The sequence below is a fragment of the Brienomyrus brachyistius genome, chromosome 15 (assembly GCF_023856365.1).
Source record: "Brienomyrus brachyistius isolate T26 chromosome 15, BBRACH_0.4, whole genome shotgun sequence".
Classification (NCBI taxonomy): Eukaryota; Metazoa; Chordata; class Actinopteri; order Osteoglossiformes; family Mormyridae; genus Brienomyrus; species Brienomyrus brachyistius.
This window is the reverse complement of record NC_064547.1, coordinates 12,464,218-12,492,196: the sequence shown is the minus strand read 5'-3', so window position 1 is coordinate 12,492,196 and position 27,979 is coordinate 12,464,218. Positions and strand designations below refer to the sequence as shown.

The following is a 27,979-nucleotide window of genomic DNA, read 5'->3' as shown; positions in this document are numbered from 1 at the left end:
AAAAAACTGCAAAATATAAGTAAACATACTTTATTTTTGCAAATTTCTACAGCACTGTTAGAACTTATGCATCAATCATCGCTATGTCCCCCATTTCTCATAATTCATTCCTCGTACACACCAAAGAACTCAATGCATTTACCCAAAGTAAACAAGACATTTTGCATTGTACTCTTTGTATTCGCCTCCACTCAGAAACAGCGTAATTAACTTAAGAAAAGCTTTCAAATACAGAAAATTGAGTATTCCGTAACGACTAGCCAATTCCGACAAAACAGAAACACAATACAATGCATGACTAGTGTTACCAGCTGATGTAATTTACTATTTAAGTTTCTTAGAAAAGAAAGCAAATTTCCAAAGTAAACATATGAGTATGTACAATGAGGTAAACACATAAGCCATTTTTTCATATTTTAAACATTGATAATATTTCTATTTACAACGTAATTATAAAAAGTGATGCAAACGTCAGAATTCGGTTCATGCAGTGCATCATTCCAGGTGGAAAAGATCAGTTAAAAATATAATCAAACTATAGGCACTAAAAATGTAAAAGCTTTCCTCTATCTGTACACAATGGTCTCAGTCAAAAAAAGAGGGAAAAACCTTGCTGGTTTAAAGCTAATTACACCCCCTTGTGACCTGAGGCTCATTCTTTCCTTCCTCACAATTATGCCGTTCAGACGGCAGCCGTTCCTTTTCCCGATCGGAAATATAACTTGGTCTCTCCGGCCCTGGGCCTCGATGACCAGGTACTTGAGCCTGCAAACGTCCGACAGAAGCCGACAGACGCATGCGCGGTGTCACGTTTATTTCCTCGTGCGCAATATGAACGAATCGACTGCGACCCGCTAGACAGAGACGCACCCGTGGGGTCGCCGTATCTCTTTTCGGATTTTGGGTCGCAGGCTGCCGGTTAATTAAACTGTCTGACCGTACCCTTTCCCCTCCAAAGAAATAGAATGTCGCTGCTGCACACACACTTAAGGCTCGACAAGCCTCCGCTAAAAAAACCAGAGGTGTACATATGGTTTAAGTCATAGCTGGTGTGCTGGTCCGATGAGGACCATATAGATACCTGCCGCTGAGGAATACCTGGATGTGTATGTTTCAGCTTGGTTAACTTTGATATAAAACAAAAAAGGCTGCTGGTGGTTAAGTAGTAGCACGTTGCGCAGAAATGAACTACCCGTGGCTGAAGTAGCTGGGTGTAATGAAAATGCCGTGTCCCAGAGCATTTGGGTTGCTACGGGCTCTCCCTCAAAATAAAAAATATATTTGCACCCTTGACCATTGTATGTTAATAAGGTAAGACGCAACACGGTTAGGATAAGCTTACATCTCCAGCTGCTGACCCATTTTAACACCAAAACACTAATGTGTAATACTTAATTCTGAGCGTATACATTTTCAACACGAATCAAAACAATATTCACATCATTTGAAGAGTCGATTTCGGGAAATTATCAAAATGGTACCATTCACACTTGTATACTGCTTAAGAATTGTCATTAACTTAATAACAATTCGTTATAATCGAGACCTTTAAAGTTGTGGCTGCCCCAAACCATTGTCGATTAACAGGCTCAGGACGAAATGTTAGTGGCACACGTACTAAAGCGCGTACGTAACAACGCAGCTGCCGATGAGGAGTGTTGTTCCCTCTTTGTCCTTGCTCGCACAAACAATAGCAGCACAGTGGCTTCAAAATATACATAAAGAAAAAGAACGATAACTCGTGGCCGCATGACTGCGCTTACACATGCGACGTTTTCCCCACAAGTGCACTTGTTGCCATTAAAAAAACGGTTAAAAATGAATGAACAGTGTTTTCTTATATGCATTTTCATTTGTTTGCCCGCTGAAATTTTAAATTCTTTACCAACAAAGTGAGGTTTTCCTTAAAGGGCATCCTGAATACAGCAGCGTGAGGTACCGACAGTAGCAACTTTCAAGTGTGCAGAAAAGGACCAGTCTTCAGTTTCAGTCTGCATGGCTATGAATACAATAATACGGTAAAAGTACAACACTTTTTTATTCTGTTTTAGTTTTACTTGTTTTCCTTACAGATCATGGTACCTACTTACTACTTTAAAAAAGGGGGAAATGAAGCCTTCCATTGGTCCCTTAAGGCTTGGTCAAATTAAGTAATTTACCATAAACATAGTTAATTTAAAATCTCTGTGTGTCTCACTCACACGCTCTCTCTCTCGCGCGCGCACACACACACACACACACACACTCCATCCTGGGGGGAAAAAAAAATCTAAAATGCTAGAACACCTATGGCACAACATATATGTCCATTTGTTATATTAATGTAATCATAAATTCATAATCTCAGCAGGTTAAAAAAATCATGCACATTTGTACATGCACATTTGTACAGCATCTTGAAAAAAATGTTTTCTTAAAGCAACGCGTGTCCGCGCCCCCATTCAGACAAAGCTCGGCGGCAAGAGAGCACCGTATCTCTCAGCCACACGGTAGCGCGCTGCCCAGGAAAAAGGGGTGGAGCTTCGAGCCGACCCAAGCTGATGTCAGACGAGGTGGGGCAGGGCAGAGGAGACAGGCATGGGCAGTCGATAATCGATACACTGCATACCATTTGCCGACACCTATATGACTCCGATGAAAACGCTTGTGCACACACTCTCGCACGCACACACAAACAAACGCATGGGGGCCAATGAGACTGATTCCGAAGTGGCACTTTCTGGTGTAAATTCATAAAATATACAGAATTATCTATAATTTTTGCATACGTCGTAGCATGTTTGCCAAGACTGAATGAGGTCATGTCGAGTTTGAGTCAAATAAAAAATGAAACAATGATCTATATCATATGGGTTAGGGGGTGAGCGCAAATCTGTCACTATCACTTCTGAAAAGAGACAATCCTGTAGCAGATGATCAACTTCCAAGCACAAAAAATAAACTAAAAACACTGGTTCTTAGCAACCAGGTAACAGACTTCATCCACCCATTCAGAGAATCAATTGTGTATAACATTCTGAGGGATATTTCTTCACACTGGTCAATGCAAAACACAGCTGCCTTTTCTTGCATCGGCTTTCTACAGTTTCCCTGGACAGAGCCAAAGGTGATTAGAAACAAACCCTGCTCTATGGCTCTTGAAGGAGGAGATGAGGAGGCTGTGTGTATTCAGAGGGGTGGAGGAAGGTGGTCCAGAGGCACAATGAGAAGTCCACGGAGAATCAGGAGAAGGGTGGAGGTAACACCTGTATGATGTAAGCCTGCCTATCAGTCAGTAATCCAGCCGCTGTTACCTCGGTGAGGTAGGAAAGTACAGCCCCTCCTGAAGCCTTGTAGTCCAGGCGCCGAGATGAGATGTTTGGGTGGTGGTGGGGGGGGGGGGGGTCAGACTGAGGACCCTCTGCCAAATGGCTCGTTCCTCTTTCCCAGAACAAGGAGGAGGCGGCAAAGGAGGAGCAGCAGCTTTGAAGAAACATGGGGGGCACTCTTCGACCCCTCCTAGCCTACATCTTGATGCCCTCCTGCTGGCTGAGTTGGGAAAGGGTCTTCTTGATGCGCAGTGCTGTCAGACGAGCTGCCCCATTGGCGTACCAGCACTCCCTCATAATCTTGGCCATCACTCGCAGAGCCTAGAGACACGGGGGTGGGTGCGTGGGTGGGGAAGACAGGCAGGTGAGGTCACGGTCACACCAAGCTGTCGGGCCCCCACGGCCTTCCCGGAGAGCCTGGCTCTCACGAAAAACAGCAGGCTGCTTCCTAACTAATAATGTTCATTCTTGTCTTCAAGCCCCCCCGAGCACTGGGCTGCGAGTCGTCTATTCTTCAAGGCAGCCCTCACAATACCCAGGACTGCTTGGTTCAATTCAGACCTGCAGAACTAGCAACTAGCATGTCATTGTTACCTTTTTAACCGCAGTGCTAACTGGAGAGCGGTAGCGTTTCTCGGGTGATGAAACCGAAGGAAATCACAGAGAGAGCGGGTGCCAGGCAAACACCAGTGTGCCTTGTTACAAATATCGATTTGTTGGTTCTGCCGGCTCTCTCCAAACCCCCTTCGCTTGATTTCCTTTGTTTTTAATTGGCCAGCAAAACAGCCTGCATAATGGCCAGCATTTCGCCACGTGAGTTTCTGCAGTATCCAGCAAATCGAAACTGTGAAAAATCCGAAGAATTCTTAAGAACATGAATGAAAAAAAAGGGTGGGGGGGGGGAATATGTACCACTGGAGACTGCTGAAAACCCAGTGTCTCACAGCTCACAATGCGTACAAAGGCTCCGGAATATCTCGGGGGGACAAAATATAGACAAGAACGGATAGGGAATTTAACGAGGTCGCCAACCATGCAAATGGGGCGGGGCTTCCACAGCCATAAATGACTTGTGTTTAAGCAGAAGCACTGAAATGCTTGATAATGGCAGGTAAGCAGAATCAATCACGACTAAATCGCTAAATAATTACGAATACAAAAAAACGCAATGTTACAGAAAAAATAAAATAAAACAACAGATCTGTGTAAAAAACCTCTTCTGCTTTGGGTTGGGAAGTTATAAAATAGAAAAAAAAATCTAAATATTGATAAAAATATTAAAAAATAATAATAATTAAAAATATCGGTAGTATAATAGATAAGAAGGATTTGAATGATGAACAAATTTGGCTCCTGAGATGTTCCGCAGAAGCTGCCTGCATTAGTTCCTGTACAGATCACGAACAGTTCCTTCGCTTAAGTGCACTTTGGATTCAGAGGAGCACCTGAGAATCGCACCAGCATTCTTACGAGAGGCTGTTAAAAGTGCATGTCGGCCGTCCACAGGAGGCTTGGATCCGATTATATCCGAGTTATATCCTGAAAGTGACCTTTAATGAACAGCATATCTGGCCATATGGCAATCAGAGTACATTTAAAAAAATTATTCATAATTTAAAAATACACCAGTGGCATCACTCTCCGTCAGTGTAACCACTGCCCTCCGTCAGGATTTCCCAAAAAAGCCCCCACTGTCGGGATGTAGACAGCAGAGTTATGGGGGCAAAAAAAAAAAGCCAGCGGGTCAATTTTTGTTCCCCCATCACACAAAATATCATCAGGAAAAGGAGCACTACAAAAAACACGCTCTTTATTTAGCTTATCATTTTCCGATAATATCTAAAATAATATTTAAATTTGATCATTTCGCAGCAGGAATCTGTTGCTCTGATTCAACAGTTCCAAAATATAGCCAGTCCACTGGCCTCCAACGCCAAACATTGAGAAGAACTCGGACGGCATCCGACCCGCAGACGCGCGTACAGCCCAGCTTCGCCGGGAGCTTCCTAAACGGTTTGCCGACTCTCGCTGCTCCAGCAGGTCAGAGATTGAATTACGGGATGTTATTACTGTAAAGTGGCTTCATTCTAATTCTAGCCTGTTTCTAAGGCACACAGATCACAAACGCCGGGACTCTACCGCTGTGATGGAATGGGGGGGACGGGCCTGGAGACACGTGAGAAGCAGTGCGGTCTAGCCACTGTGTCTCCATCTTCCCCAGGGGACAGGAGACCTAAATGAAGCCCTGGTAAATCCTCAATGAGATCTCCGTACCAAAGAGTTTCATTACGCACACGGCAGCCCGAAACATTAATTGCACAAATATATCTCCCAGGTGGCCTCTCGGTTTGGTAAGAAATGAGTAATTAAGAAATGAAAAGCCAGCAGTAGCTCTTGCTTTAAACACAAATTCCGAGTGGAATGAAGAAGAACGGCAGGGGAATAGCAAGGGAATCTTAGGGCATCTCTGTCGCCCCCTATAGGGCGGGCAGGAAAGGACACATACCTCACAGCTCTGCCACCTGTTGGGGATGTTCGGCCTGAGTTTCTGTTCACACACCACCTTCTTCATCTCCTCCACTGAGGGGTCCGACTGAACCAGGTCAAAGTAAGGCAGCTGATAGTCGTCATGGATACCTGTACACAAGGGGACCAAAGTTGGGTTCTATTCTGATTGTAACATGCCAGAACTTTGAGACAGGTGTGGTTCCATGTTTCCTAATGTGGTTCAGGGTTAGAGGAAAAACCAGACTACTGGAGAACACATTCAGGCAAGGCTCTGTGGAAAGCTGGTGAATAATTCAGAATTTGTGGATGAAATATTTATAATTCAGTGAATCATTTCCATAAAACATTATAATGACCTCTATGAACCTGACCAGGATAATGGACAGATGGATGAGTGATCACAGCCAAAGTAAGAAAACTCTGAATGAAAACTTAATGCTGCTTGAGGTCAGCAGGATTGAAAAAAGTAAACAAAGGAAAAAGCCATGGGATTCTTTTCAGAACTGGCTACGAGGAGTTCTGGAACGGAGTTTCTGGGCAGACGAGGACCGCGGCCATTGTTCTTACCACCAATGGAACAGCGGCTTGCGATCTCCCAGAAGACCAGGCTCATGGCGTAGATGTCAGCCCTCTTAAATGAGTCGAAATGTTTCATATTTATCGTATCGTCCAGCACCTCTGGGGCCATATATCTGTTTGGGGAGACGTTATACGGTCAAAGTGCTTTCAACAGATCTGGCCACAGGTCCAACTGATGGGCTAAATCAGTTCCCTTTATCAAAACTGAGTCCTGTGCTTTCACACTTTTTCGTGAGAAAATGTGTTTCGACTACAACAGAAAACGGATCAGCGCCGCAGACGGGTCAGCCGGTTGCCTCGCAAACGGGCCTGGCTCATTAAGCCAGGCCGCCCCCCGGGAATGAAGCATAGCCGCTGATCCCAGAGCTGTCACTCCTCACAGCACATTTCTCTCAGTCTTTATTCACTGCGGTATGGCCGTTATTACTTTTACCAACATTATTAATCATTCATGCAACTTTATTGTAACATTTATTATTTAAAAACAATCGCTGAACAAAGGTCCAAGGAGCGTCTGAAAAGATGTTTAACCCTTTCACTCCCGTAGGAGACATTGTGCATCAACAACAGGGCTGATCCCAGAGAGTCTTCTGACGAGGTCGCCACTGGGGATGGACCCCCCCCCCCTACATTTACTGGCTTGGTAATGGCACAGTCTCTCAGAAACCCCCCGCACAACCATTCCCAGTTCCGGCTGCCTGTCAGTCCTCTTCTGCTCGGCTAACGTGGACGGGTGACGGGGATAGAGACGGAGCAGGTGATGATGTCACAGGGCATGAGGTCACACATTGCTAGGGAACGGAGCACTGGAGACACGTCTTAAGCGGGGACACCGAACCTGAGAAAGGGACCGCTGACAGGGACGCAGTCGCCGTCCCAGGAGAGAAAAAGAGAGCGTCCTAAAATAAGAGGGTCTCTCAGAACCTGCGTTCCCTCCATCTTGCTGACAACGGTACCTAAGCGGCTGTAGAGCTGTACAGTGCAGAAAGAAGCAGGAGATCAAGGAAACGATACCCCCCCCCAGTTAATTTAAGATGGGGCTAAGGTGGTGAGTTGGGTTTCCCGTAACAGTGGCGTGCACCAGCAAAGGTGGGGGGGCAGGGGTACGACCAGGAATGTTGCAGAAATAGCAGACCTCTCAACAAATGAGATGAGTCCGTCACATACCTCATCGAGAGCAAGAAAGAGAAGCCTAGATCCTCGATGAATCCCCTGCTGAACCCACGCCCATGTGCCAGCCAATGACGGACAGGCACGACGTAGATCTATTTAGGACTGAACATGGCCGGCTGTCGCTCAAGGCCAGAGAAACCTACTTAAATTGCCCTGAAAGGCAGATTGTAGAACGTCAGCAATGCCTTCAAGGACCAGCTAGAAGAGTATCCTTGATCCCGCTCCCCTGCACCTTTTGGTTCCCACTCTGTGATTGGGAGCGATGTCTATGGTGTCTGTCGCCGAGTCGTGGCGGACCGCCAGCCCCAGGTCAGCAATGCAGCAGGTCCCGTTCTTCTTCACCAGGATGTTCTTGGACTTCAGGTCCCGGTGGGCAATGGCCGGCTTGCCTAGGTTGAGCAGACGAAAAGAAAAATTTTATAAAATAAAAAATTTCCTGACGGAGACAGCCAGCAGGGGGCGGTAGAGAATTAGATAGAGGGTTCATTGTTTTCCAGTGGGAGGATGCAGAAGGGACTGTCACCTTCTGAACCCCATGGAGCGAAACTGACCTACTGTCCCACAAACCAGCTCAGTACAAAAAAGAAACTCACACATCTCACTCTTATCCAAAGGGCTGCCCCAAACGAGAGACCCCGTCCCCCAAAACATGCACACCAACCTTGTGTGCCCACGATCTCCATGTGCAAGTGGGCCAGACCGCTGGCGGTGGACAGCGCCAGCTTGATCATGCCCTCTACGGTAACTGTGTACCTGTTCAGGTAGTCGAACAGCGAGCCGTGCTCGTGGTAGTCGGACACCAGCCACAGCTGTGTCCACGTGCCGTTATCTGGAGACGGGGATTTAAGTCAGAAGTCAAACCATGACGAACAATAGTGGTGGCTGGTCTAGCAGGGGGATCGCCATGCCACTCTCCATTTGTGTTCTTACGCCTACACTGTTTTTTTTGTGGCTGGTCTAAAATTAGTGCCCCCCCCCCCGGAAGATTGGAGGTCTTGGCCTTGGACTGCAAAACAGCCCCCCTTTCTAAAGCTTCATTCTCACTCTCTCTCGTTTCTCGCACAATATGTTACGTTCGCCCTTGGGTGAGGCTCGTAATTTGTTTCCAATCCACTTGTAAATGTCCCTAAATCTTCGTTATATGCTCTGGAGCAACAGTGTCGGAAATTAATTAGATTTTATCTCAAATTTCAACAAAAAAAAAGACCGAAGGTGAGGGAGTGAAAGTGAGGCAGCTACATAACAGGAGATCCGTAACATCAGTGTCCTGTGAGTCAGAAATACAAATAATTCATAATTATTCACAACAAGAATTTCGGATGCAGGATGCTTTCTGAAATCTCAATTAGCAGAGGGTCAAAGGACAAACATTAAATGTTCGCAGCAAAATTCAAGCAGTGTACAACCAAGCAATGCCAGCGTGCATAACACTGTATATGGATATCATACGAGCCTTTTAAAGACGTTTACAATATATTATTTATGTTGATATTAGTTTTATTTTATTATCCATCCATCCTCTACCTGCTTATCCAGTACAAGGCTAAAGAGAATCTGGATCCTATCCCAGGTAAGGTATACAATATAATATTATTTATAAAATGAGCAAATAAATAGTAACATTTCAGAAAAAATTACTATTACTAATTTACTATTTACAGTATCATCATTGTTCTAATTAATATTATCATCATCATTATTAGGCTCCTCCCTGTAGGTTGCCATGGTGACCCCACCTTTGTTATCGGCGGCGATGAAGCCCAGGATGTTCTCATGCCGCAGCATGACAGTCTGGTAGATCTCCGCCTCCCGGAACCAGGAACGCTCCTCGCGTGATGAAAAGATCTTGACGGCCACCTCCTCCCCCCGCCACTTGCCACGCCACACCTCGCCGAAGCGGCCCTTGCCAATACTCTCCTGCAAGATGATGGTCCGGGCTATGGTCCTCTGCACCAGCAGCGGCAGGCCTGATGCGATGGTCACATACGTCAGTACAAATCTATAAACCCATCTATCTTCCATAGCTACTTATCCCATCCAGGATTTTTGCAAGCCTGGAGCCCATCCCAGGAAGCACTGGTACACCCTGTACCAGATGCCGGTTTCTCATCGGACGCGATGCCTAAAGTGCATCAATGCATGGCAATTAAAACATTACAGTGCAGCCAGGAGCAATTTCAGATGCACTTTAGGCATCGCAGGGTTCACGGGGGCCCAAAACCTGTGTGTGAAAAAACAAATGATTTGGCCAAATTACAGGATTCGGAAAGCCTTGACCAGAGGCACCTAGCCATTAATTGGGGAGGGGGGGCTACAGGAAGACATAATTAAAGAGAAAGCAGCAGCTGGTCCCCAGAATGTCAAAACGAGCCATTAGCCTAGGAGCGTAAAGAACGCTGCAGAGCGAGTGGCCATACGCACCGCCGGGGCAGTGGACAGGAGACGGCGGCCATGTGGGAATAAGAGGCATGGCCTGAAACGGCCTTCGTGGGGCCCCCAACTCCAGCTTTCCGCCGGTATGAAGGCAGCAATTCCGAATTGCCCATTCAGAGCCGAGGATGGGGAGGCCGGGTGCCAGGGCAACGGAGTGGAGATGCGAGGATGAGTTTAATGGGGCCGCTTCAGGGGGGGGGGCCCTCCCCTCCCCCCCAATCCATGTTTCTCTTCACATGCTGGAGGGGCTGACGAGCAGACGCAGGCACGCTCCGGTGATACCTACCCGACCCGGAGCCGGACGTGGTCATGTCGTAGATGAGGTCCTTGAGAGTGGTGCCCATGGTGATGAAGGGGTCCAGCGAGGGGTCCTCCTCACTGGGCACGCGCTGGTGGATGACGGCCCGGCTGTGGCAGATGTAGAAGGCCAGCACCAGCACGCAGCACAGCACGCAGACGGGGGCCGCAATCATAGCCGCCAGCGCCACGGGGCCCAAGGGCGGGCTCTTTGAGGGGGGGTCTGGGGGGGGACACAGCAGTGGGGATGAGCTCATTCGCACGCACTGGGAGGGCAAGCTTTTATCATGCAGTCCACCAATAACCATAAGTTGTGGCTTTTCCCAAAATCAAGGCATTTGTCCTGTAGTTTAAAAATAATGCCTGTTTTTTCCATCAGTTAATGAATTGGTTAGATGACTAATTGCTTGATTTTTCCTTAATTTTTATCAATAGTTTATTCATGCTAATTAATTACATTAATTACAAAAGTTAATAACTATTGATTTTATCAGTGAAATTTCTATTTAAAATAATATTACTAATATTTATTTATGTATTTGTTCTACAGTAAATGTCTTTACGTAAAGTGCTAACGATTAACGGGAAATTGAAATCAGGGGGCAGGTGCAGCTGTATTTAAACACTTTCCAGTTCATCACAGGTCAGAAAATCACACTCTGGCCAATTCGGGGTCATACAGGTGATCATGGGCAACCGGAGAAAACCAGGCAGTACGAAGGACACTCATGAAAGGGAGCAGGGAAGCAAAGAAACTCAGAGGGGTGGCAGTATTGAAAGCTGCACAGCTGCAAGGACGAGGCTGCAATTTCCCTGTTTTAGCTGCCCATAACTTGGAGTCTCGCCATGAGGAGAATTAACGCAATATCCTGTTTTTTTTTTTTATTAAACTTTTTACTCAAACAGTCTGTCAAGAGATAGTTTTTCTGAGATTTGAGGTACTCTCATTGCACAGCTTCCCAGAGTCCCAGCCTAGCAGCTGAAGCCTGAGAGCAGTTGGTCTGTGATCATTAGCAGCAGAATGATCATGTGACACACGCCACCCAATCGGCGCCCATGTCACCGCTGGTCAGCCAATCAAGCAAGGCTTTGCAGGAAGACCGAACAAAAGGCAACACGATGGCATCTCACACCTGAGGCAACTAACAAAAAACCTAAACTTCATCCCTCCTCCTAAGTCGGCCACTGTCCCCCCACCCCAGCAAAGCATGTTCTGTCTGACCTTTCGAGCGCCCATGTTTTCATGGCAGACCGATCGACTTGGCAGGGGCGTTTTCACGGATGTGACAGCACTCACTGCAACCGTGACCCCGGCAAAATGTCAACAGTGGGTCTGGCGACATTTACTGTCCTGTAAGATGTGGCTTCTGGCAGCTTTAGTGACAAAATGTTGTTAATTTTTTATTTTTTGTTTTACTGGGGCATATTTGTGTGGGTACTATGCAGTCTGACTTGAGTACAGTTTGACATGCGTGACACATATAGTGACAGACAGACCAACCCCATACCTCTAATGAATCTCAAACAGGCTGACTATTAGATGCAGTAAAACGTCATTACCGTAGGCATGATGTCAGCACCATTCTTCACCATCACAAGCATAACCCCCCCCCCCCCCCGTGCAGAAAGTCCACCAATAACGTCAGTGAAGTATCTTTAAATCTCTAGTCAGGAGGTAACCGGAAGCTGGCCAGTGTAAAATGGAGCGTAGAAACAGGTAACCTGGGAGAGTGCCTGCTATTGTACATCTCCAGCGGGCAAAAACAGGCAGATGGTCCCAATATCCAGGAAAACATGGTTATTATCACCTTTCAACCCAGTTGTACACGTGTGCTGTCCGGGTTTTGAGGAAAATGCATGCGAGTCCCTAAATCACTGTCCATATTCGAAAAAGGCAAATCGTTCTTGCTCTGCCAACATTTCTTTCCTAACAGAGTCAAACACATGTTTAATAAGATGGAGGGGGTCCCTTTTAAGAGAAAAATCATACCCCCTACTGGTTGATTCGCTGTGGCTGGTCCTCATCCTGTTACCCAAAGCAAGACACTCCAGCCCAAGACGTGGGACTGCTCTCGCTGACTCTCCGGTCGGCAGAGAGAAGCCGGTTCCCCCCGTTTCCGCCCAAGGTGATATCGAGAAATCTTAAGTGGCCAGAGAGCTACAATCACGGCTTCTGCAGTAAGGTACTCTGAAGCACACTTCAACGCAACTCAACTAACATTAACCGCTAACAAGCTCGATTATCAGGCTCCTCCTCCAGGTGGATGCGGACCATCCTGTACGCAGGTGAACCAGCAAGTGATGTCAGTACAATACAAGGCATACAGGAGTAACATTGAATCGATATATTCCAGAGCTTCTGCTCTGACACATGTAAACATGCAGGTCCAGTACCCTGCCAGGAACACAGTGTGTGACCCCAAGCTATCAAAGGCAGGATGCAAGCCGAGGAGGAAATCTTCGAGTTCTCGGAAACAAATTAATCTTGCAAATTAAAAATACTTTCTGGTTGCACTTTACATATTATACTGATTTTTCATTTCCGGATGCATAGAAAAACCACGCAAGAAAAGAATAGGATCAATTAAAAATCTCAGCGGAGAACCAATTTCACAAATATTCAAGAGAATCAAAAAGATTAGAGCAATGGCAGTCTTAGAAAAAAAAACAGCTTTACTGCAGAACTTCTACCACAGGTAAAAACTAATTCTGACGCGCTATATTTTTGATATTTTCATTTGAAAATCAGCAGATGATAACACACATATCATGCACAGCCTTGACCCCATCAGGGAAAAAGAACAATAAAAAAAAAAACAGCTCTGATAAAAGCCAGGTAAAGGTAGGTAAAGGTTAGCTTTCAGTGGTAGTGTATGGAGAAGCCAATTTAATGGTTGTTAAACATGATGTCAAATTGTAGGACAGACATGAGGATTATGGGTGTGATATGTGGCTCAGTGGGTTAGGACACTGTGCCTGTCATGGGGAGGTGATGTCACTGTTGGGTCCCTGAGCAAGGCCCTTAACCCCCAATTGTTCCAGGAACCTTCTGCCCTTCTTTGTTAAAAAAAAGTGTCACTTTGGACTCGTCTTTTAAATGAATGAAATGCAAATATTATGGAAGATGAAGGCAAATTATTGACTGTGGACTGGAGGTGGTGTCCTAAACAAAACAGACCACCATAACCCCAACCCCCACCTCCAATGCCTACCAGGGAAAAAGCTCCGGTTGAGGTTTTTATTGCAGAGGTCGGTGCTGCAGCACACAGGGTAGACGGTGTCGTCCTTCAGGGAGGGGGCACAAACAAAGGGTCGGTCGCGCGGAATCAGGTCCTTCTCGGCAATGCACATGGTGCGCTGGACCGTCACGCCGCCGCCCTGTCGGGTGGCCGCCAGGTGGCACACGCCGTCCGTGACACAGGTGAAGTTGGCGCATGTGTGGCAGTGGCACTGTAAGGCTGCAAGAGACAAGGGGAGGGGGCAAAGCCAAAGGGGTGTGACATTAATACCTTTATAACTTTGGACCCAACCATCAAAAAGACTCATCTACTGCACCCAAACACAGACAGCTCTGAAGGTACCGGATTGCTCCACATCCATCCACGATTAAACATTCATGGGCGATGATAGTTTCCGTGGAAACCCCGACGACACGTCCTGTCAGGGGGTGCAGCAGCACGTGGCCCCGTCTTTGAAGGGAACTCTTTCCAGCTCCTCTCTTATCCGAGTGGATTTCAACACACAATACAGTCCCCCAACCCCAGCACTGTCCATCTTTAAAAACCCTTCATGTAAGCACACTTCTTATCACATAGCTAATTGTCAATGACAACGATACTCTTAATAATCAGTTTTAGTGATGCAGCGATAACTTCCGCACACTCCACCCAAATACATTTTTAAATAAATTAATTACATTCCAAAAACATGCAAAAGTATTTATTTTTTGGTAAGAAAACCCTGACTGTATACATCTTTTATATTTATAACATTTAGAACAGAGAAGGGCTGATCATCAGTTGTGATCATCAGAAACTGTAATTTTCTGAGTAATATCTTTTGATTTGCACTGTCCGCTTTGAATTGTCTTTTGCTATCAAACGCTTGCTTCACTGAAGGGCTTTGCGTTACTTGGCAGTACTGCAGGATTTGTGTTTCAGTAACTCTTCATACTCTTCCCTGTCTCACCTTAAAGTGAGAAATCAGATTTGTGGTGTTGAAATGTTTATTGGTACATCCTTCTCATTACAGTCTATCAGAACAATTTTTTGCAAAATGCATTTGTGGCATCATTTTCGCTGACATTAAAATAATTCTACATAGCGGACATTTTTCTAACTGGTTAATACACGGTTGTGCATAGCAATATAGGTCACCATTTTAAAGGGAATTATCGGCAGTAAATATCGGCTCATATTTAACTATCGGCTGATTGTTGCTATATCAGCTGATACCAATAGCTGGCCAATACAATTGGTACATCTCTAATCAGTTTCATGGGCCTGAGCTGACGCAAGATTTTCGGTGCCCACACTCAGCCACTACATAACATCTGTCGTACATGAGCGGATTCTCTCTCTCGCTCTCTCTCTCTCTCTCTCTCTCTCTCTCTCCGAGAACTCAATAGTGCCATTAAGTTACACCTCATTTCCCCAGGAAGCGGCCTTGGACTGTAAACATCAGAAAATATCACTTCACGCTCTTTATTTGCGTTGCGGCATAGCTTTACTGAAAAGGATCCGCACTATTTACCACTGAGTTATTTACCCAAGCTGAGCCGGCTCAAGGCCGTAGAGAAAGTCACCCACGGAGGACCTGAGGCTCCTGACAGCTCCGTTCTGGGAATTCTGATTTCAGCACAGAGCCGACAGAGTAGATTTAGACTGAAAACATTCAATTAATGCACGGACCACAAATCAAAACGTGGACCAGGACAGCAGGACAGCAAAGAGAGCCAGATACAATCATTCGGCAAAAAAAAGTGAAGAGAGGAATAAGGGAAATGAAAACATTAAAGGGAGAGAGAACGGGACAGGAGAGAATAGCGAGAGATGGAGAGAAAGGGAGCAGAAGAAAGAGGAGACAAAACGGAGATCAGCCTTTGAATTGGAACAAGGTCACGTCATTCTGTCATAACCCAGGAGAAAGGGGATGGCCATCCTGCAAAGGTCAGGGCGCCCACTCAAAACGCCCATGCAGAGGCCAAAAAAGCGCCCAGACATTCCAGATGGCAGCCCGTGTGTCCTGTTACCCAAAGACACTCCGTATGACTGACCCAGAAGGCCTTGGCCATGCCATGGTGGGTGGGGGGAGGGGGGGCAAGGACAGGAACCCAAACAAACCCTGCCCAAGAACAGTCCTATGCACATAACTACCAAAAGGGGGCGCTGTCATCCTGACCCGAAATTAGGCATTTCCTCAGTCCCATGGAGACAGGAGGAGGTGTTAGGGGGCAGAAAGAAGACTGATCTGGATTTTTTTTTTTCTCACTTGACTGAACTGTAGGATATATGAAGAAAAAGCAAATAATATTCACAATATGCCATATTCACACTGACTATCTCAAGCTGAACCTCCTCTCACAGATTAAACCCCCAAGCAATGTGTTATTGTTTGTTTAATTACAGTATGTGCTTATCCTCTGCCACAGAGGTGAGTTTCTCAACCTAGGTCCTGGGGACCCCCAGATGGTCTGCATTTTTGCTCCCTCACAGATTTCTGCAAGACAGTCCACAACGTCCTAGGTCATGTATGTAAGACAAAGCACCTAGAACAGTCAGGGACCAGGAATTCTCAAAGATTAGTGTTGCTTGTGGTAGCACTATATGCCTCTGCGTGGCATTTTTTACTGATGTTAAAGCTGTCCGGAGTCTGCATTGAACGGAACAGGTCATAAAAGGCCAAAATAAACAATCCCAGATTACAGGCATTCTCGAAAATTCGCAAACAGACCTTAGCTCAACACAGGGAGGAGAAACACTCAATCTATGCTGGTGCCTAAAGCCATGCTCAGCTGGCTCGGCATTGACACTTTCGGGACCAATCAGAGGCACATACACGGAGGTGTGCCATCATGGTCAAGGGAAAAGGGCCGGCCGATTTAACTGCAGACTCCAATTTTCCGCATAACTGCTAATCACCAATAACCCACTGCAGAATGTCGCTGGCGATGATTAAGAAAAATAAAAGAAGGGATGTAAATCGTAAAGATTGTAAGGCGGCATAACAATGTTTAGATGTATTCCGACGATTAACAGAATCCAGTAAAAAATGATATATATATATATATATATGTGTGTGTGCGAGTGTGTGTGTGAGAGAGAGCATCGACACATAGCACAGAAAATGGGCATTCCGGAGGATTGTTTTCGTTATTATGATCTTTGTCAGTACTCTCCTTAGTAAGTAAGAGATGTGTGGTCAATATCAGGAAATTAGTGCCTCTCTGCTATACAGGCTGCGGCTATACTTCTACAAAACACTACCCGGCACTGTTCAGTGTTTATTTGCATGTATTTATTAAAACGTGCTGTGAATAGCCTGTGGTAAGCACCTGGAACAAGAATAAATCCGTTCCCAATGGGAAAAGGAAACTGCCAACAAACAGACATTAACAACTTGGTCAGACACGGTTTCAATACATAATTCACTGCACGATCTTCGCATCCAAAACACGCGTAACGGTGGATCCTACAAAACAATACAGCCACATAGTGCCTCTGACCGCAATTGTGACGCATTACACACTGGCAATTCCACTACCGGAGCCCAAAATATGAGACACACCATTTCGAGTAGGAGAACTGTAAAAATATAAATATATTAAACGAAACTCACGCCGTGTGATCATACGGCAAACCAGCGCAGCGTGAACAGCCGAGAGAAGCAGGGGAAAAGGAGCCGGTGAAGCCGGCTGGGTTTTGTTTGAGAGTAAACAAGAATGAGGCAATGACGCCGCAACCATTTGGCCGGACTCTGCGTTACTTCCCGCTGCCACACTCGGATCTAATGTATTTCACTAAGCGCGTCTCAAGGGGCTGCTTCACGTGCGAAGGACCACGATGCCTGGACATTGCACCCATTTAGTGTAATATGCAAAAAATTAAATTTATAATACATTTACTGTATCCCCTCCCCCGAGACCCCAAAGGTAAAGAATGTAGTGAAAGGCTTGACCCTACGGTGTTTGAGGTCTGGAGCAGGTAAATTTAAAATAGTAAGAGGGTCATATGAATTTATGGCCAGCGAGTTTGCTGCATACTGGAGGAGCAGAGACTACCGCCCTCCACCCTATCAGACAACCCTTCAGCCACACTTCCACGGCGTCCTCTCGGGCTGAGCTCGCTTATCATTCAAGGACGATCTGAGGGTGACGCAAAAGTACGGGTGCCTTGGAAATAATCTGAAATAAAGGGGGTGGTGATTAACCACAATGCTGCCTTCTTCGAGTTATCCCCGTTCCACAATCAGCAGAACTGCTACAGTTACGTCATTAAAGGTTCTGCAGTGTTGGTGAGGTCCCCACAAGGAGCATCCGTCAGTCCAGACTCCGTCGGAGCGCCGAAGCTCCGGACAGGCAGCCGGGAGAGTTTGTTCAGTCTAAAGTACAAGTACACAACCCTTATCGCGGAACTGTGGGTGATGAAGCAGACAAACACGAAACAACAGCCGCTGAAATCCCAGGGAGAGCTGGGCCAGAGGCTGGCGTCAGTAGCGCTATTAGTTAAACCAGGAGCTCCCTGACAGTTATCTTAATAGTAAATTCATTTCGGTTCCAAAATACACACAAGAATAAATGTGAGGGAATTAGCATTTTCTCCCAGCAGGCACAAATGTGGAGAACACTAATCTGAGGAGTATCAGATGAACGGTCACGCATAAATTCATTTTAAAAGACGGAGGACGGCACGTGTGTCAATGAAATAAAATCGCAAAATTGTTAACAAGTCACGAAACATAGCATTTATTGGGGGCTTTCAGTAGGCTAAATTCCAATCAAAATGTTTCTGATTTATATTTGGGGGCGGGGGTACCTCTCGGTAGGTGTCGACGGCCAATCCACATAAGACAGAGCTACAATCAAGGGCGTAAATTGGGGGGGGGGGGGGGGGGCTACAACCCCCCATCCCCCTGTAATTTACGCCCATGGCTACAATGTAATAATTTCCCACAAATAATATCTCTGGTTTGTGGATATCACACCACAAAAAGTACTTAAAATTTCATAATGATATGCATAAGATTCAATAATGATATGAATAACATTTGCGTTGTATTGCGTTGTTGCCATCAAATTCGCTTACAAACTAAAATGAAAAATTTATATTTCTCACCTGTCAGTTTTATGCCAGTCCCCCCCCCCCCCCCCACACACACACACACACATATTCAAAATGCTTCTGACGCCCCTGGACAAATGCTTAAAATTTATATATAAAACACAGATGTTGCTGTTTATAAAATAAAACACGCCTTTAATTATATTCCGTATGCATTAATCCAATAGATTGCATTTCGTTCAGCAGGCTTCGACAAGGACCCGGGCCGTTTAAGTACTGACCTCGAAAAAGCAAAAACGGATGCAATTAGAGGTACCGGTACATCTCTTCCTGTCGTGTTCCTGTGGTCTGACCGAGAAAGAGACTGAAGTATATGTTCTTATAAAAAGGAAAAACAGATTTTGTCCGATTTTATGCACACGCACACACACGATTAAATGTAAAGACCCGTGACAAGTGTTACGTTTTGCCGTGTGCACACACGCAGCGATAATGCAAATACAGCCCTAATTGTTAAAATAAAAATAAAAAATGTAAATGTATATTTGACTGGTCTTCTTGTATCTAAGCAGTGCTGGGGGCTCAGTTTAAACGGTCTTCATAGTGCTGATTGCGTGTGACTGGAGGAGACACATTTCCCCCGAAACAAACTGAGGACAATTCATAAATTGCTTAGAGTGTTGTGCTTGACCTTCTTTGAAGTTTGTTAGTGCATTACTGCAAAATTACACCTCACGAAAAGCAAATAGAGCACAGTGTCCGCTGTAATTTAATCCTCAAAGCCTTCTCATTGTATGAGGAGGATTCTTTGTTAAAAAAATTCACACAGACTGCACAAACTTCTATAAGGATAAAAGCCACATACAAAAACAGAAAGCATTTGCTTTTGTGAGGATTCACCAAAAGCAAATAGCGCCGGATAAAAAAAACGCTACTCTAATGGCAGATGGCCCAAACACATCATTTAACATCGGCCATAAATATCAATGCAAAATGTAGAAAATCGGATATAAATGACAAGTTACACAATATTAAGCACTGCATCCTTTACCCCCCTCCACATATACCCAATTTAAAACCTGAATATCTTCTCCAAAGCAATTCAGGCTGACACAAAACCATATAGGCCTACAGTACATTCCTAACACAAGGTTACAAAGTTCTTTTAAACCTGTAGGTTTCATAATCGAAAAATGAGTTTTCACTTTTCTCCTCATAGCTTTCTCTAAAAAAATTATCATGGCTTCCTGTAAAGTCTCACCACTTCATTTGGGTACTGGGTACGGCTCAGTTCTTGCACGCCAGTGGAAAAGCACTGACAGACCCGACCTGCCGTGCTATCACTCTGCAAAAACCTGCGTTTTCCTTAACAAGCATTTTCACACCCGGTGTGTCTGCGTAAAGGTACCTAAACGTGCTTTCACATGTATGAGAATAAATGACAAACACGGACAAATGGGCCCATTGTTTCACTAAATAAATAAACAAACAAATAAGTAAACAAACAGAAAAAAGAAGACGAAGAAGAATAATGATGATGATAAAAATCCCGGCAGTTTTCAAATTCGCTAGCAGACCCAAATCACACAGGTGCCCCCCACTGCCTCTCCCGTCGAATTTGGCTTTCAGTTCCCTTGGTTTCCTGGGTTCGAGAGACTCCACGGGGATAGCTGAACACTCCCCGGCCCGATCCCTTTCCCTCGGGGGTGCATTGCACCATTAGAAGAGCAGTACCTATACAGTAACAAGAAACCTTAGCGAAAGAGACGTGAATCACGCTGCGCGAATGTAGTGAATAGAGGGATTCGGGTCAAGACCGCTAACGAGGTACACGCTCCGGAGGAGTCGCGGTGCAGGTTTTAGCCACGTGACGGAGTCCCGCTGCTCCCTCACAGCCATAATCAGGATCTCGCGCTTTTCTTTTCTCCTTCAGGAACATCGCAGCTGCTGTGCGATTCTCACACACCTTTGCCACGCTTCAGTTGCGTAAGGTGAGCATTTGCCTGGGAAAAGCCTCGCAAACACACACATACATACGCGTGCAGGCAAGGGAAAATATATTAATGTGACGATTTAAATGTGACAGGTCTGAAAAGGAATATACACTGAAGGAAAGCAGTTTACAAAACAACTGGCAGTTTTCTCTCTGGATGGAGCGTCGATAGAAGAGCATGGACACGCATTCCGGGAAGGGAGGTGCCCAAATGTCCAGGCAGCAGGTTGCCTCCTGGAAAAGGGCGGGGCTGAAATGGCAGAGATGGTGCTGATGCGAAAACTATTTCTGGATGGGGAGGGCAATAAGCAAGCCGAGACGTCCTCTTAGCGCAAACGCCGAGCGGACTTGCAGCGCCAGAGGTCAGAGTCGGATTCGTGCAAAGCAAATTCAGCAGGTGGAGATGGGGGTTTACAGACTGGCACCAGGAGCTGTTCTTGGCAGAAACCCAATGCAAAACCTGAATAATTAATCAGCTTGTCAGATACGAGAATAAATCTGTATTTGAAGCTGTCCATTGGTACTCCCACAGGTAGCAGATCAAATCACAACTGCTTTTACAAACGCAATTGACCCTCTCTTAACTGTACCCCCCAAACCCCCAATCTCTCCCCCCGAGTTGCTCACCCATATATACCATTAAAGTCAATGCTTCAGAGGCTGGGTAAACCAGACCAGAGAAGGTGTCAGAATGGGGGGGGGGGGGTGCCTCACCACAGGGCAGTCCAGCTGACGCAATTCCTGCCGAGAAGCGAGTGGCCCCTGGCAATGAAAGTTTCAGTGGTGGGGGAGGGGTGCAGACAGCCTTCACATCAAAATCAGCCTATAAGGAAAGACAGGAGTCACCCCCCTCAAACAGCAGATGTGGGGTAGAGACACTGGAAGGAGAATCACTCTCAGAACATACCCCTGTCCACCCTGTACCCCACCCTGCCCTCAAACCCCCATCTATCCAAATTCTCACACCTCTACCATGTTCTCACACCCCCAACCACCCTAACACGCACCCCCTGCCCCACCCTCTCCTTACCCCCCTGCTCCACCCTGCCTGTGCTAGTTGCACGTCTCTCCCCTCAGACCTGGAAAGCAGCCTGTTCTTCAAACCCCAGAATTTGAAACACACACCAGGTTGGTTTTCACCTGACAGACCCAACACGATTCGTTTAATATGTGTGGGCGGCAGCACTGTGCCCCGGGAGTGACCCCAATGTCAAAATGACTATGCTCTTCACCCCGTCATGTAATATCCATCCATCCATCCTTCAACCTTTTGCAGGTCAAGGGCAAAAGGCTCATGAAGATAATAATTATTTTGAATCATAACCTTATCACTGTCCCTAACAGGATACACCACAATCTTGTTCTGCCTGGGGCAGGACCCAGCCACAACCGGCGTTAACACTAAACAGTTTGATTACGATGCAAATGCAATCTACGGAAGGAGAAGCTGCTTCTCCATAAAACCCACTGCGAAATGTGCTAAAGATTCTCTTATTTAAAGAGGCCGTCAAATCAAGAAGATGTACATTTATTAAAACACTAGCCCATTAACAACCTCTGTTTTCTCACACGCCAGCCATGTCATTACTACTACATCACAGTAACTGTTGTTAGGTCAGTCACAAATGCTGTTTTTATTACATTTCCATGGTTGGACACGGGGCGGCATGGTGGTGCAGTGGTTAGCACTGTCGCCTCACACCTCTGGGACCCGGGTTCGAGTCTCCGCCTGGGTCACATGTGTGCGGAGTTTGCATGTTCTCCCCGTGTCGTCGTGGGGTTTCCTCCGGGTACTCCGGTTTCCCCCCACAGTCCAAAAACATGCTGAGGCTAATTGGAGTTGCTGAATTGCCCGTAGGTGTGCATGTGTGAGTGAATGGTGTGTGAGTGTGCCCTGCGATGGGCTGGCCCCCCATCCTGGGTTGTTCCCTGCCTCGTGCCCATTGATTCCGGGATAGGCTCCGGACCCCCCGCGACCCAATAGGATAAGCGGTTTGGAAAATGGATGGTTGGACACCATTTCTTAGGGCTGGGCAATTAATCAAATTTTAATTTCGATTATGATTTTGGCTTCCAATGATCATCAAAACAAAATAATCAAGCTAAAATGATTGTGCCACATTTTGTTTCGCAATTATGCTCCTGTTTTGTCTCGTGTTATAAACCCAGCACCACCCCCTATCCAACCCTCTTATTTGTTTCTCATTAGAATTATATTTAGGGTTTAAAAAAATCCACTGTTTAAAAGGGAATATTTTTTTAAGTTCAATAAATGCATGATACAAGTCAATGAGTAGCCATGCTAAATAATCGTGATCTTAAAACTAACCAAAATAAATCGGGACTATGATTTTTACCATAATCGAAAAGCCCTACTGTTCTGGTATACAAGAGTAATCTGAAACGCTGAAGGCCTTCCTGACCAAAACAGTCACTGGCACATGTGTACTCCACATGCTTTCAGAATCATATGTTGCATGTATATAGACTTGATTTACATTCAATAACAAAAGGATTTCATTTTGAACATATATGACTGTGTTTTCAGCATGCAGAACTTGAATGGTTTCCTGTTGTGCATCACAAGGCCTGATTTGGCAAAAGACAAACTGACACTAGCATTTCAGTCTTTGGTGGGGTTAACATTCTGAGTACACCAAAGTGCAAGACCACTGCAGACCCAGCACTCAGATCCACAGCAATAACTGGGCAATGCCTACGATTCACTGTGACTGGGGGAGGGGAGACGTGTGGTAAGCAGGGTCTCCCCAACAAAGAGCACAGCCCCTGCAGTGCCTCACCAATGTCCCCTAAACACAACATGACCTCAGAAGCTCACCAGTTCAGTAGACTGACTTCTTGGAACACGTGTGAGATCAGGCCTCTCCAAGGCCGCAGCAGTGGACAGCACTCGGGAACTCAGCAGTGGGGGTTGAGGGTGTTCCCTCACACAAGCCCCCACCCCATTTCCCATCAGCCCCCATTTGGCCTCAACTCATTGCGACATCACATAGAAGAATTAATTACTCCTGTCTCCAGGCAACAGCGACCCCCGCTTCCCCTCTCCCTCCCCCACCAGCCCATCCTACATCGCTGCCTCCGGATCAGAGTACAGGCACCACGAGGGGGAAAATGAGGAAGGGGGTGTGAGTCACTGTGACCACATGGCACAAGTCCCACCCCCCACCCCGCCCAAGGAGCCCCTGTTCCCAGCCTTTATTGGCTGTAGCTCTGGGAGTCTTTTGCATAGGTCATAGCCTTTACTCTGGGGCCCCCCATCCATTAATGCAGCCCTTTTGTCCTGACCAGATGTGGCCTTGGGTACAAAGGAGGGGGGGAATAGATCAGTGGCATCTGCCAGAAACAACCCCCCCCCACCCGCCTCATGTCCAGACCCCCCTAAAACCTCAGGGTTTTCGGAAAGAGTAATGGGCGGGGGTGACCCCAATGGCGGTCATCAGCTGATGCATTTCCATCCCAGCCGTCCACTAGTGACCTTCTTATCCTCTTAAAGAATGAAATTTAGGGCCCACTCAAATAATGGCACCCAAGCAGATGCTGCACATGAGCCACTTAACAGCAGATTACAACAAGCAGCCTCTTCATATGTTCGGCAGCCCTACCCATCATAAATGCCTTCTCACCCCGTCCAACAGAGCCCAGTTTACAACCAGCCTCCACTAGGAGTATAGCTAGAAATTCTGGGCCCCCAGATAAAATGTCACTTGGGGCCACCCTGTCCAATTTTTTTGTATATTTTATGTATTCAAAGAGTCCTGTAAAGTGCTGCCCCTGCCCCCCCCCACCACCACCGCATCTACCAGTGTGCCAACGCCCAAAATGTAGGCCCAAATGAATCTGAACTAACCCCCTAACAATTTGTTTAGCTGAGATATTTTAACAACCATGCTCCCAGTTTGAGAATACCACATACCACAACAGCCCCAGTCCAGATCTGCGTTTCCCTAAACATTCATAGTGCTGCGATTATCGTATCTTCAGAGAATTTAATATGATGAACCTCTTAAAAATTAGGTCTCTAGGCTGACCTATAGCTATTCGCCCCGGACAGGGATAACTGAAACTGCAGTCTTTCTAAGATAAGGGCACGAGTTCAGACGGTATGCTCAAAAGCACGGCCGAAATAAAGATGACCACAGGGGAACAGAAAAGCGTCGCCTAAGGGTCTCTAAAATGTGGTTGAAACACAAGACCTAAGCTCCTTTTCTGGGCAATTCAGACCCGGCAGAGCGGTGATTCAGATAGCAGCGCGAATGACAATTTAAACGGTAACTTTCCACCCCCTTATAGTAGGATTACAAGCGGTCTGTGTGTGAGCAAGAGACTGACTTCTTTATTATTACTCCGCAGGGGAAAAACTGCAGGCTGCCTCCTGGGGACGTAGGCCCTCCCTACCCCTGACAAACCGGAGTTTGAGCATCCAGAAAACTCTCTACCAAGACCCACTTACGCAGCGGCCAGCTTCCCAAATTCACTGCGCACATTTCAAATGCGGCTTTGCCTACGAGAAGGTAAGGCAATGCAGGGAAAACGCGCACAAAAACGCCGGCGTTATGACGGTATACAAGATCGCTGTACATGAAAAACGAATGAAGTTACGAATCCTCTGCCTCTTTGCAACACCAACCTGCACTTCGCAAATAAAAATTTAAACCACCGGCATTACGGGCTTAGTTCTTGCACCAGTGATAAGGAAAAAAACCGAAGACCCAAGGGGAACTGTTTCCTATACCCCACTTCTCACTTAGGAGAATAGATATTTTTTAAAACATTATATTACATATATTACTAACGTAACATATATTAACACGACGGTACCATAATAGCGATCATCCTTGGAGAAGACCAAGCAGATATACCTAATGTGTGCTTTTCTAACGCTATTAAACACAAAAAAGATTGTTACAGGTAGAATCGTCCCACATTTCAAACAAAGTTTCAAAAGTTACACATACAACTCTCAGTTAGTTACATGCGAAATGCATTTGGTAATTTTCATTCCAAACGCATTAGAGACCTGCACAACTTCCGCAATCGAGCATGGCTGCCCCGCATTAAAGTTTAGAGAATTTGTGTTCTTTTACGAGATACTGTACATTGGTCATTTTATACTGGCAATACCCTGTCTGTAACACACTGGTGCAGATCTGTCATACGACAGACGTTTTCTATGCTTATAGGAAGGTCTTCATGTGAGAGAATGAATCTTGATATATCAAGATTATCTTAAAATGGTTTAATCGTATAGTCCTGAAGATTCCAGTGATTCTTCGACTTAACATGGCTGCGGAGGTCGGTAATATTTGCGATAGAATTCCCGGAGATGCACCACCTAAATGACACACCTCTCTCACCTCCAAAGTCACAGAGTTATTGCGGCAACGGCAGTGCAAGGCGAGAAACGCCTTTATCGCTTCAGATCGCACATTTTCGTGTTTTCGAAGACACCAGCCCAAGACACAAACAGGTTGTGTGTGGAACAGCTGGATTCGTCTGCGCAGTTCTGCTTAATGCAGACCCAATGGCATCCATATATCTTTCGCTCCGACAATCCCAATTATAAAATCGTATATGTTGCACAAAATGCACGAGACTGTGCAGCGGTGCATCACGTTTAATCTAGCAAACTAAATAACTACATTCACTGTGCCTGTCGGAGAACTGCACGTATTTCGATCAGCCGTTATCAAATATCAGCATGGCGCATCTATGAATGGCAGGTGAAATAGTGAGTGTGAAAGAGCCATATATATATGCACACATGGCGCATTGCTGACACTATAGTAAACACGAAGGGAAAGGCGTCCCGCGCGGGGCTTTGTTCAGTCCGGTTAATTCGGCGCATTGTGACGCAAATGGAACCCGATTCATTCATGTTTGCGTCGCCAGGTTCACGCCGACCCCGCATCCCTACACCGGAGACCCCCTCCCCATTCCACCACAGCGATCTCCCGTCGAGATTTTCGCGTACATTTTGTTCCTTCGTTTGAAGTTGTGCCACCAAACCATCCTGAAATTTTTTGAAAGTTGTACTGCTTGCACGCCCATTAATCGATCTGAGTAGTGGCAATCTGTGGATGCTGTATACGCGTCCGATGCACTTATGTGCAACACAATGTATTCCGTTCTCCGTGATTTGCTATTTGCCACACACAACAAATTCGACTTCTCGTGGTCTCCAGCATGTATTCAGTATTTTAAAAGGGCAGTAAAATTGAACACTAATTAAATTAACATGACAGTTACTAGTAGGTGCACGATATCTTCGATGCCTTACAGAAATACGCGAATGGCATAACGGGTCTCTATGCGAAAGCTACTACTTTGAAACGTGACTTAAATGAGTTGAGATGTAGTACAACCAACGCGAAAAAGCTGCACGTTTTCTCGAAACGATCCAGAAATACTAGAGAACTCCAGCTACAGAGCATGAATGGCAGCGCGTGCTCTCTGATTGATCAACAACATATCAGATAGTGTTAGTTATACAGAGCGCGCATTTTCCATGACCTCCGTACATAATCGAATGAAAGACTTTAGGAGAAAGCCGCTACTATGTCAGATAAACACTGTATGATTTCACACGGGTTTTAAAGTAACCCTGACCGGTCATTTGCACGCATTACTATGTACTGAATAACGCGCTGCAACTCATGTTTTTAATTTTAATTCATTTGTTGTAGTTCACTGCTATTCTCCAAATATGCATGCCTCTTGGGACAATTATCCGGCCACAAGTACTTCGCCACGAAGATCTTCTGGGCGGGCGGGGGGCAGCGTCCTCCGTGCACCGAGACCCTAATTATTAGGTGCGATAACAACAGCCAGTGAACACCCTGGATTCCAGTTGAGTGTGCGCTCAGGAGAAGCATTAAATCCAACAGTGTTGAAGCACAGCAGGTTGCAAATGAATTGGCCACTGTAGATAACGCTTTCGTCACTGCCTTGGCTAAGGCACAGTTAGGTGCGGGTGACTTCTAGATCTTCCGCCACTGCTTTTTTTTGCTCCCACCCAGGGATATTCCCCCAACAATAAACATTCCTGACAGTGCAGATCTCTCTGACCTGCGCCATCTTTGGAAAGACTGGAGTCTTTTGGGCAGACGCATCTTGTAACAAAGACCAAGAGAAACAACGCAAGATCCGAAATCACGCCCCGTCATCAAGATGGAAAGAAGAATCCCCCATTCGGCTCAGTTCCCCTTTTCACTTACCTCGAGTTTCCTGAATGCCATTTCCCATTAACAGGACCATTAACACCAGAGCACAGGGTACCGCATCCATTGTGGTTCACACTTACTCCAGACTAGCTGTGCCTCTCACAACTTCTCTAGTCTTTGCTTGAGAAGAGCAGAGAGCGATCTGATTGGCTAGCGCAGCCACCTTGC

At 46.0% G+C, this 27,979-nt stretch overlaps 1 protein-coding gene across 2 annotated transcripts; it reads right to left on the bottom strand.

The window, feature by feature from the left end:
- Nucleotides 1-14: 14 nt before the first annotated feature.
- LOC125708939 (TGF-beta receptor type-1-like) lies at nt 15-27,940 on the bottom strand. Of its 2 annotated transcripts, none has more exons than XM_048976876.1 (9): nt 27,806-27,940; nt 13,511-13,756; nt 10,288-10,521; nt 9,305-9,535; nt 8,230-8,397; nt 7,801-7,957; nt 6,384-6,508; nt 5,815-5,945; nt 15-3,629 (listed from the first exon to the last, which is right to left on the bottom strand). In XM_048976876.1, exons 1-9 carry the CDS (start codon nt 27,873-27,875, stop codon nt 3,504-3,506), a joined length of 1,488 nt encoding a protein of 495 aa, XP_048832833.1. In that variant the 5' UTR covers nt 27,876-27,940; the 3' UTR covers nt 15-3,503. The 2 variants fall into 2 exon arrangements, with proteins under 2 accessions (XP_048832833.1, XP_048832834.1); XM_048976877.1 differs by lacking the exon at nt 27,806-27,940 and adding an exon at nt 17,136-17,259.
- Between the last annotated feature and the right edge of the window lie 39 nt (nt 27,941-27,979).